Source organism: Tupaia chinensis, unplaced genomic scaffold (assembly GCF_000334495.1).
Source record: "Tupaia chinensis unplaced genomic scaffold, TupChi_1.0 Scaffold000147_1, whole genome shotgun sequence".
Lineage (NCBI taxonomy): Eukaryota > Metazoa > Chordata > Mammalia > Scandentia > Tupaiidae > Tupaia > Tupaia belangeri.
Window position 1 is genome coordinate 9,010,010 of NW_006159617.1, and position 12,181 is coordinate 9,022,190.

The following is a 12,181-nucleotide window of genomic DNA, read 5'->3' on the forward strand; positions in this document are numbered from 1 at the left end:
GGCATAACAGTTATGTTGTTGGACTTGCACATAGTCAACTGTGTTTCAAGTCCTGGACCTGGCAGCTTAAAACTCATGCTGGGTGCATGTGCATGTGTGCCTAAAATCCCAAGAGGAGAATGGAGAAGGGACTGTGGCATCACCATCCCCCCTGGGGTTGATTTCTTGCTTTCTGTCTCTCTGGTGAGTGTACATGCCCTATAGCAAAAATCTCTCTAAAAATAATAATAATAAAAAAAAAACAAGACTTGTTCTTTTAGACTGGAGTTTCTTATTTTTTAGGTTGTACCAAAACATGAAATTTCAGCGTCATCATCAACCATAATGTGACAAGCTTGTTAAGATACATTATCCAGATTTCAGAAATAAAGAACAGATACCTGCAGTCCTTTTCAGGGCCATATTGGAGCACTGTCTAGCAGGGCTGACCCAAGGTTATTTGACTTTCTAGGGCAATGTATCTTTGTCTATTTGCTAATTTCACTTGATTAGGATACAAACTGTGAAGTTACACGTTAATGAATAGATTTTGTTTGGTAAAGTTGCAGGTAATTTCTGTCCACTAGGAAGAATACTCCCTAAAATTCTAGTCAGACTGCCACGTAAGAAATTCTCAATTTGGGACCAGCAGGTGGCATGGTAGTTAAGGTGCTGGATCCCATATGATTGAATGCACAGTTCAAAGTTCCAGAACCAGCACCTTGAAAAGCACACCAGGCGTGTGTGCATGTGTGCCCAAAATCAAGGAAGGAGAAGGGATTGCAGTGTGACCATTCCCCTGGAGGGGTGATTTCTCATTTTCTGTCTCTCCCTCTTTTTCTCTCTCTGTGTTTCTGTCCAATGAGTGCATGTACTTTATAACATGAAAAAGAACTTAAACAATTTTGTCTGTAAGTTGCAAAAGGACTACTTTTCCTGGTAGACTATAGCATTTGATCATCTTGGAACCCACGTGTCACCTTACATGTTCCCTTACTAATGGGTCAAATAAGTTGCTGATGCCATTCACTCTGCATTTACAATAGTGTCATATTCTTCAAATTTTTTGAAAAAAATTGAAAAAAACCTTTTTTTTTTTTTTTTCTGTGATTCTAGACAAGCCAGGGACCTATCTGGTTAATGTGCAGAAAAGAGCATGCCTCCTTACAAGGTTGGCCCAAGGCTGGCATTTGAGAGTTTAGATTTTGGGGGAGTTTGTACCACCCTGATCAGAGCAGTTCACATTGTGTAAACTGTCTGTACAAACAATAAGGTTTATGGTGAATACCTGTTTTCCTTCTGAGAGTCTCGAACTGGGGTACATGCCAGGCAGGAGGTGCCTACCTGCCTAGTCCCCAGTAATAACCCAGTGAGGTTGCTTGATAGACAACATTAATGCATGCTGTCACAAACTGTTGGTGCAGAATTAAACAGTCCTACTAGACACCACTGAAATGGGATCCTTGGATGTTGGTGCCTGGCTTCTTCTAGACTTCATCCCATATACCTTTTCCCTTTGCTGATCTTTACTTAGAATCCTTTTGCTGTAATAAAACATAACTGTGAGGACAAGGGTATGACTACATCCTGGGCCTTGTGAGTACTCCATGCAATCATTAGATCTGGGGGTGGTCATGAGGATTTCCTGCATAGTTACAAGCATCTTCATATATAGCTCCTAAACTCTTCTCTTAAAATAAATTGGCTAGGTCCTCTTTGATATTAAGTCAAGTCAAGATTTCATAAAGGAGGAATATGAAAACCCCACATTTCTTCTCTAAAACTCAAGCATTAAATCAACTCACTGGTGTCCTGGTATGACCCATCAGGGCAGTGAATAACACAGCTGTTGGTCTCTTCGTTCAGGAAGTATCCATATTTACAGGACAGGCACTGGTCCCCATGGCTCCCAAAGCAGGATTCGCAGTTGGGGGCACACTTTCTGCACCGCTTCTTGTCAGCATGATAGTGGCCAGGGGGGCAGCTGGAGACACAGATCCTGTGTGTGCAATGACAGGAAAGAAGAAAGTATCACCAGCAACTCAATCCTCAATAGTCTCTCAGAGCTGCTGAGCAAATAGCTAGTCCTTAGCCTCCAAACCAGTTTAAGAGAGACTTTTGCTGTAGGATGCATGCACTCACTGGAGAGACAGAGACAGAAAAGTGAGAAATCACCTCCCAGGGGGGAGAGCCACACTGCAACCCCTTCTCCTCTATTCACCTCTTGGCATCTTGAGTACGCCCTCACATACACCCGGCGTGAGGTTTACGGCCACCGGGTCCAGGACCTGAGCCGTGGTTGACTACATGAGAGGCCAGCAACGTAACCATTATGCCATCTGCTGGTCTCTCAAAGTCAGTTTTAAATGAGGATGCCAATGCCACAGCCAAAGGGCTAACTTTGGTTTAAAGCTTCTGCTCACGCAAGGTACAGTTCCACAACACCAAGTAAGGCTCTCTTTTCGCAAACCATCTCCCAGTTTGCATTTAACCTTTAGAAGGGATGACGGGGCACCATCAGGTGGTGTGGTGGTTAAGGCACTGGACTCCCACATTGTCAATCATGATGCGAATCCCTGGACCTGGTGGCTTGAAAATCATGCTGGGCATGTGAGTATGTGTCCAAAATCCCAGGAGAAGAATGGAGAAGGAATTATGATGTGGCCATGCCCCCTGAGGGGTCATTTTGGTTTTTTTTAAAAGATAATAGTTAGGAAGTGAGTCTTAAGAGAAAAGCTGTGGTAGTGAATAGAAGGAAAAATATATGAGAGCTGGGACCAGCAGTTGGTGTAATGGCTATGTCACTGAACTCCCATGAGTTGACAGCGGTTTGAGTCCCAGACCCAGTGGCTTAAACTTACGCCGGGGATGGGTGCCTGCATGCCCAAGATCCTGAGAGGAGAACAGAGGAGAAGGGATTGCAAGGTGGCCATCCCGCCTGGGGGGTGATTTCTCGCTCACTTTCTGTGTCTCTGTCTTTCTGGTGAGCGCATACAACCTACAGCAAAAATCTCTCTCTCTTTCTCTCAAAAAATATATATATAAACCAAAATTTCATGAAAAAATGTTAAACTAAGAAGGAGTTACTTTTTTTTTTTTTTTGGAGAGGATTTTGCTATAGGACATGTGCACTCACTAGAAAAACAGAGAGAGACAGAGAGACAGAAAGCGAGAAATCACCCCCCCACGGGGGATGGCCACACCACAATCTGTTCTCCTCCGTTCTCCTCTTGGGATCTAGGGCACACACGCATACGCACCCGGCATGAGTTAAGACACTGGGTTTGGGACTCAAACCTCGGTCAACGACATGGGAGTCCAGCGACAGAGCCATTACACTAATTGCAGGTCCCAGTTACTTCCGTTTTTGAGTATTGTCAGGTAGAGCTTACTTGAGCACATGAAAGTGGGGTAGTGATTATCTGCTATTGTCTAAATTAATCTACATATATTTAAATTTATGGTACTTATGAGTAAACTTAAAAAACTTCCCTATTTGCCCTTGAATGAGGACAAGACTTAGTTTTACTCATTCAACAAACATTTACTGAGCTACAATTAAATGCTCCTGTTTTGCTAAGTGTAGGAGATAACAGTGGCCCCAAGGTAGCCAAGAGCCTTTCCCTTAAGGAATTTAAAATCCAGCAAGAACTTAAAAGAAGAACTCCAACAAGCCGGGGTTGGTCTGGGTCATGGGAGTATGGAGGCACCACAAGGCAGTTCTAGATAGTGAGTTTTCCCCTGAAGAAGGAGGGAGAAGGTGAGGTTGCCACGGCAGACATGGGGTAGATGTGCCATCACTGTTCCATGGCCAGTCCCCATGGGAACATCTATGCAGTTCTAGGCAGAAGCCAGCAATCAGAGGCACAGGGTCTGCCTGGTACCCAGAGTGGAACAGTAAGCAGGAATCAGCACCTTTGCCACATCATTGTCTGGCATGTTGGGGAATGTGGGGAAGCATCCGTTTGGCCTGTGCAGTGACATCTTCATGAAGGGCAGATACAGCCATGGCATTAAATATCAACAGAATGGAAAGGACACAAAACTTCAGTTAGCTGGAAGGAATACATCTGAGATCTATGTACAGCGTGGCAAGTAGAGTTACTACAATATATTGGATACTCGACAATGGCTAAGAGAGTAGATTTTAAGTGTTGTCACCATACACAAAACTGTATATGGGAAATACATATGCATAGCTTGATTTAGTCATTCCACAATGTGTGCATATATGTCAAAATATCATGTGGGATATCAAATACATACAATGTTTACTTGCTAATTATTAGCTCATTTGAGAAAGTAATGGTGTATTTTCTATGATTGTTTTGGCCCCCAAAAGGTTTTTGCTATAGGACATGTGCACTTGCCAGAGAGACAGAGAGGCAGAAAGTGAGAACCCCACCACCCCACCCCCACCCAGGGGGAATAGCCACAACACAATCCCTTCTCCTCCATTCTCCTCTTGGGATTTTAGGCTCACATAGACATGCACCTGGTGTGAGTTTCAAGACACAGAGCCCAAGACTCAAACTGTGGTCGACCACATGGAAGTCCAGTGGCTCAACCACCTGCTGGCCCCTCTATGTTTTTCTATGCAATAATGCATCATGATTTTCCCAATGACCCAACTGAAAAAAGGGAAAAGACAAGTAAGTGGGAGAAGACCAGACATGCTTATTAGCAGGTTCCTCCTTATCACTCTCCAAAATGTGACAAAGGATACTTGCCATTTCACAGCACGTATACACATTTTGCATTTTAAGACTCACTATAGTTTTCACTGTCTTGAGTCACACAGGGAGGCAGCGGGTCTGTGCAGCAGCATCTTTTCTGTGTGTAGGTCCTGGTGGGAGCGCAGTGGAAGATGCTAACAGCATGGGCCTGCTCATGGCCTTGGCCTTGTGGGAGCTCCTGGAACACCGGGGACATGCTGTGGGACTCTGATATGGCCTCTCTTACCTGGTATTGTTTTTCAGCTTGTAATAATAGTGCAAGCAGTCATTGCAGTGGTCCGGTCCTGGTCCGTCACAGCCGACCTCACTGCACTCAGGGTCACAAGGGCCTTTCCAAAAGAGATTAGAAAAACACTTGGAAAACATGAATTTAGAGCATTTCAGCTGCATCTCGCATTTGATATCAAATGACTTTTCTTTTCCTTCCACAGTGGGAGTTTCTTTAAATGGAGGAATAATGGCCAGTGTGACTGTAAGCCCAGTGATGAACTCCTGAACTTTTTTGGAAAACCTCAGTTGCCTAACTATTAAGAACATAAATCGTACTCATAGCTTGGCCTTCAAAGCACCTATGGCTGTCTCATGGGAGGTAATAAATATTTTAGAATTCGAATAAGCAATGCTACTGTAGCAACTGGAAAAAACAACTGCAATTAAATATGTACAACAATAAAAATGCCGGATTTATAGAAAAATGAGAAGTTAAACTGTCGAAAAAAAGGAATAAAAGGTTATTATTCAATGCCTGGACCAGATTGCCTGCTTCATCCAAGGTCATTAAAGCTCCTGAATACCTCTGAAACCCTGTGGCCAGCAAGAAACATCATTATGGTATCTGGCACAAGCTTATCAGCATCTAGTTTTGGACTGCATAGCAGGTACTTCAGGTGCAGATAAAAGACTGAAAATCGTACAATACCCAAAGGCCAATGGGCAAATTGACAAAAGAAAATGACATATACATTTAGTAAAGAATTATAGACCTAAATAATTCTCTCTTGCTACGTATATGTTTTTTTTTTGGTTTAGAACTGGAGAGAATACACAGTACAAGAAAAAATCAATATGATGGAATTATTTTGTGATGGATAAAAAGCTTTCTAATAACATGGGCTAGTTACAGAAGTTTTTAATGCTTTTGATCCTTGTTCTCCATATTTTGAGACATTTGAGCTCATAATCGTCAAGCTTTTTCCTACTGAAAATACATATGTTTTAATTAGTAGTACGTATATTCCACGGAAAGTGTAAAACAGTAGGCCGAGGGTGCTGGCAATGTTTTGAACACTACTCATTGTAATCTAAAGGACTTGCTGTGGAATGTTGACCTCCTTTGGTCACTATGGGACTATCTTTTATAATGACTGAAACACAAATATAAAATATTAGAACTGGGGGAAATGACATTGAGAAAAATCAAATGTGGTAGTTAAATACCTCACCTTTTCTCTTTTTCCCTGATGAGAAACTTATTTTCTATGAGTTACAGAGGCTTGGGCAGTATCTTATGGCCAAGAGTGTGGGGATTAACATGTGTCCTCGTGCCTAGTCCAGACACTCTGCTGAGAGGGAGCAGATCATGTACTAGCGATGACCTCTTGAACTGAATGAAAATAAGTCCTTGCCAAATGCCATAAACTTGATATACAGTTTTGATTAATTACAAGAGTCATTTGACAATACTGTTTCTTTTTAAATTTCCTCAAAGACTTAAATTGATCTCCAAAGTAAATTACACAGCTAGTACAAACTGCACTGTTTCCGTTGCCTTCTACCATATACCAGAGGGGTGGTGTCTCTGATATCAAAGGGTTGAAGTTCAGCAAGCTGTGCGTCTCATGGTTCCTGGAATTTGAAGACACATACGGAGATCTGGTTACGGTAACACTATCTGTTTCTAGTCAGGATGATTTCTAAATGAAGGTGAGAATCACAGCTCTGAAGGAAAGGAGCCATAGGTGGCCCTACATTTTCACCAGATGATTTCTAGAATGCTTTTTTCTTTAAGCCCTAAGCATTTATTCTTGCTATTTGCCCGAAGGGTTCTGTATGGCAAGTTCATAGGCTATGCTGTTTCTTTTGTACTCTTAAACTGTACCAGGTACAGTTGAGCACTGCCTGTTGCAGGATAACAATGAATGAATCGCCTTTGTTCTCTCACAGTGTCATTGTCGACATTAGAGATGTAATAATAAAAACTCACAAAGATATAGAACTGTTCAGAATCTTAACATTACCAAAAACGGAATTGGAAATATAACCAAAAATTTGAATAAGGCAAGAGTAATAAGTTACTATTATCCTCCATTTATCTTTGTGGATATATATTTTCTTCTATCAGAGAAGACAAAATGGTTTGCTAGTTATAACACTAATGTTATAAGCTTAAGGAAAGACGAGACGAAATTCAACACAATCTAGCTCTGATGAGCTCAACTGGTTTTAATTTATCCAAGCATGTTATTGACTCTGGGATACTACCTGTTTAGAATAAAAGAAACTACATGCATATTTAAGATATTCTGTTCAGGTGATTAGTGAAGTACTTTTAGCTTTTCGATCTAGAAAAAATCCTCAAAATTACAGGGAAAAAATTGTTGTCTAAAGGTACATTAAACTTCTACTTACTAACAGTTCTCCATAGGAGCTGCTTTTTTTTTTTTTTTTTTTTAAGAGATTTTTGCTATAAGGTACGTGCAATTTCTGGAGAGACAGAAAATGATAAATCATCCCCCACGGGGATGGCCATGCTGCAATTCCTTCTCCTCCAGTTTCCTCTCAGGATTTTGGGCATGCATGCACAAACGCCCAGCATGAGTTTTAAGCTGCTGGTTCTGGAATTCAAACTGCTGTTGCTTACATGGGAGTCCAGCAATGTAACCATTACTCCATCTGCTGGTCCTATCCCTAGGAGAAGCTTTGTCCATTAAGTGATGTATAGCATATCTTGAATGGTATACATGCTCTTAGGAGTGGTAGCTAATAAAACAAGACGGGACTCAGAAATATAGTAAGAACAACCAAAATTTATAGATGAAAAGGCTACAGTACCTAGACCACTCCAGAAAATCAACTCTAAAACATATAAATTAGTGAGAGTTAAGCAAAGTGGTTAGTTACACGGTAAATATGCAATAATAGTCAATAGATTTCCTACATGCCCGCAAACACGAGTAAAAAGCATGGAATATTTTCTACTACAAAAGCAACAAGATTCAGAATATTTAGATACAATTGTATTTAATTTGGAGGATGGCAGCGAAAAAACATTTAGGTTTACCAGCAATCAAAGCTATAAAAATTTTAATAAAAACATTTGTTTCTTTCTTCTTTCCCCCCCCTTTTTCTCTCTAGTGAGCCCTGGCAAAATGGAGTGTGATAAACAAGCACACAGCTAGTCAGTCACAGGATAGACGGGCACGTCTCGTCTGGATAGCAACATAACAAAATGTTTCCAAGCCCTAGTACTGACTATCTCCTTTGATGTAGTAAATCTCAGGAAAAAATCCTACTCTAAAAATAAACTGAAGATATGGACAGACTAATAAATAATGATGTTCAGCCAAACCTCAGTTAAAATAATGTAAAACTCCAAACAAACTGCAAGTCCCAGACTGCGGAGTGCAATACGCTGTCGTACAAACACGGCACGGAGTATGAGCTTTGTAGACAACATCTAGGGATACTTGAACGCATGAATACACACATGGAAAATAAGGCGGAAGAAAATGTATCAGAACATGGGTAGGACATTATAATATGATATGATATGACCTCCCAGTCACACAGAGGTTGTGGAGATGACGCGTGGGCTTTCTCTCCTTAGTTTGTGTCCCACCAGAAGCCGCTCACCTGCATAATCTTCTGTACCATAGTCATCTGTGGGGTCTTCGACTCTGCTATAGCGGAAGCGTTCCACTTTAGGAAACTCATTGGTTGGTGAGTACGGCTGCACGGAGGTGCCATAGAGGACTAAAGACCACTCTTTCAATTTACCTTGAAAATAGTAATGAGATCACAGTATGACTAAATTTTTCTCTTTAACTTTATGACTTCTTTAAGTCTTTTCTCAAACAAGAAAAATCAACAGTAACACGGCAGGAAGCAGATTAATACAAATCACTGCACCAGATACAGGGCTAGAAATGCGTACTTTCCATCCTTTGCAGAATTATTTAACAATCCACACACCACACGGTGACTGATCCTGCTATGGTCCTCCTACAGGAGAAGCCTTGATTTAATCAGCACTTAAAGAAAGACTGAAAAATAAACATACCTCTGATGGTTGAATCAAGGGCTGAATTTCAAATTATGAGTATTTAAGAGAATCTCAGAATTTTATGAAAACGCTTTGTTTTTCTAAATGCCTTACATGAGCTTTTAAAAATTTTTGTATTGTTTGGGGGTCAGCAGATGGCGTGGTGGTTACATGGCCGATCATGGTTTGAGTCCCAGACCCGGTAGATTGAAAATCACATCAGACACATGTTTGTGTGTGCCCAAGGTCCCAGGAGGAGAATGGAGAAGGGACTGCAGAGTGGTCATCCCTCCTGGGGGGCGTATTTTCTCACTTTCCCTCTCACTGTTTCTGTCTCTCTCTCTGGTCAGTACATGTACCCTACAACAAAAATCTCTTAAAATTTTTTTGTGGCATTTTCTGACTCATTAATAGACAAAATGCCTCTTTATCCCATCTACTTCCTGAATTAGTCATTCAAAATTAATACATCACAATTTAAACTATAGACCGATGTTGTTCTATATGACAGCCCCTAGACATGTTAGGCTGTTTAAATTTAAGTGAACTAAAATGAACTAACATTGAAAAATTCAGTTCCACAGTGACAGTAACCAATAGCCACATGTGGCTAGAGGCCACGGCACTGGACAGCACAGGTATGGAACACTTCCGTTCATGTGTAATATTCTGCTATAAATATTGCACCTGCTTTGCATGACTCACAAAGAGCATTTTACTTTAATTTAGCCTTTTTCTTCTTTTTCTTTTGGCCAGAGGTGTGTGCATTCATCCGAGAGGGAGAGGGAGAAAGCACTCCCTTAATGGGGCATGTTCGCACTGCAATCCCTTCTTTTCCATCCCATTGGGAACTTGGGCATGGGTACACACACCCAACATGTTTTTCAAGCTGCTGAGGCTGAGATTTGAACTGCAGTTGGCCATGTGGCATCCAGTTCCCTTAACTAATAGGCCTTGGAGTTGGTCCTATTAATTTATTTCTTAGCCTTGTAAAATTAAAGTGTTCACTACAGAAAGTTAAAGCAGAGAAAAAGAAGAAAAAAATTGCTTCATGTCCTTAAGCTTGAGTCATACTAAACAAATTGATCATAAACAGAAGTGATTAAGACAAAATCATCGCAAACCATGGACATATGCTGGTGGGAAGGGGGGATCCCCTCTCCAAACTCTTCTCCTCTTGACTTAATGCATGGGATCCAGCTGTGGTGAGGGGCTAGGGTCTGGGATTATCTCAGAGAGGCATGAACTCCAGCTGTCAGGTTCTGTCATCCGTGAGCAGCAATAATCACCAGTGGATTGATGGAGTATGTAAGACATGACTCTATGTCAGTCCATCCATCGTCCACCCTAAAACCTGGTTCGTTTTACTTATGATCATTTTGGATCTAAAATTTTACCCTTCTAAGTACTGTGAACAGTGCTATTTCTAAGTTATTTCCCTTTGGGTATATCTGAAGTACATCATAAACCCACTAGAGATATCCTTGCTGGGCAATTCATGTCTTTATTTTTCCTTTATTATGTAATTTTATTTCCTTAGAACCTCTGCCATGATTCACATCAAATACTACCATATTTGGGGCATCATTTATCCCCTTCTTCCACATTTTCTATTTGCTGCACCCCCTGGTGGGGTATGGTCACATGGCAATCCCTTCTCTTCCATTTTTTTCATCCCGTTGGCATTCAGGACGCACATTTATATGCACCCAGCATCAACGTGTTTTTCAAGCTACCAGGGCCAGGATTTGAACTGTGCTGGCCATGTGGGATACAGCTTCCTTAACCACTAGGCTACATGGCCAGCCCTCTACTTATTAAGTTCTACAGAAGAGTTTGGAATTGATACTGAAACACAGTATTAAGAAATAATGATGTATGAGACCAGCAGTTAGTGTAATGGCTATCTCGTTGGATTCCCATGTAGTCGACCGCAGTTTGAGTCCTGGACCCGGTAGCTTAAAACTCACACTGGGCGTGTGTGTATGCATGCCCAAGATCCCAAGAGGAGAATGGAGGAGAAGGGACTGTGGCGTGGCCATCCCCCCTGGGGGCGATTTCTCGCTTTCTGTCTTTCTGTCTCTCTTTGTCTGTCTGGCGAGCGCATGTGCCCTATAGCAAAAACCTCTCCCCCCCCCCAAAAAAAAAGAAAAGAAATAATGATGTAAATATAGAATGAGAAAAATTCATCTAACTTGTGAATGCAGAAAAGCAATCTGTCAATGTCATTATGTGCACAAAATCCAAAACAACCACCTAAAATTCTTTGCATTTTAATAATAAATAGGAAGCAACAATAAAAAAATATAAACTTTGTTTGGTATAGGGAACCTCTGTATTGGAAGATGATTCTACCATTTAATTGGGCTAGAAAAATTGTACACCTCCAACTAAATTTCTAGTAGTTTACTAAAGAAATCCTTGACTTACCAGAGAGAAAAAAAAATCACAGGACTGTACACCATAGAAACAATATTAGAAACACATCCGTGCACACATGCAAACACACTAGTTCATGGAAAAGTGGAAGTCCCTTACCAAAGGTATGGCTAATCCTAAAATGAAAGTTTGGTTGAAGGAAGGATACACAAAGACCTACGTTTCTATTAAAGGCTCTGACTCCTGGCCAGTGTAGCATTCGGGAGGCTCTCTTCTGGCATAAAAAGAATCTCTCTGCAATGATTGGAGGCAACTGGGGTTGAATGTGAGTATTCAAATACAATGTGAAGCCAATGTTGTGAAATACATCATTCTACTTTATCTGGGATACTGCAGAGAGATTTTAACACGGATGACCTTAGTAAGCTCTGGATAGAGCTCGAAGGCAGAGGGATTTATATTCCAAGCCCCTTGAATGCAATGCCTGGTTAACAAGCGGTATGCTCCTAGGAGCAGTCTGTTCTTGTCGCAGGGAGGAACGGAAGTGCTGGTGCCTGGTGACAATGACGAGTAGAGTCACTTTTAATCAGTTTTGTTACTGCTTAAAATTCTCAACAGGTAACGCACCCTTCATGGCTGCACCTCCACAGGTATGCAACTGCCAGATTTTGACAATGTCCATTTCTCTGGGATCTCTTGACATATAGGAGTTCTATAGTAATACCTGCTTAGGGCCAAGTCACCAGTCCCCAAGGTACTGTGTCTCCACATAGGAGCCATAAGCATGGACTGAGAAGAGGAGGAAAGGTCCTTCCTCGTCTGGGAA

General features: G+C 41.4%; 1 protein-coding gene across 3 annotated transcripts in view; it reads right to left on the reverse strand.

The window, feature by feature from the left end:
• PCSK5 (proprotein convertase subtilisin/kexin type 5) overlaps positions 1–12,181 on the reverse strand; it is a 537,419-nt gene that overhangs the window by 193,765 nt on the left and 331,473 nt on the right. For all 3 annotated transcript variants that reach the window (XM_014586632.2, XM_006145503.3, XM_014586633.2), the window contains exons 14-16: positions 8,568–8,711; positions 4,942–5,044; positions 1,785–1,978 (exon numbers count right to left, since the gene is read on the reverse strand). In XM_014586632.2, the coding sequence (XP_014442118.1) occupies positions 1,785–1,978; positions 4,942–5,044; positions 8,568–8,711 (441 nt within the window). The remainder of the gene's footprint in view (positions 1–1,784; positions 1,979–4,941; positions 5,045–8,567; positions 8,712–12,181) is intronic.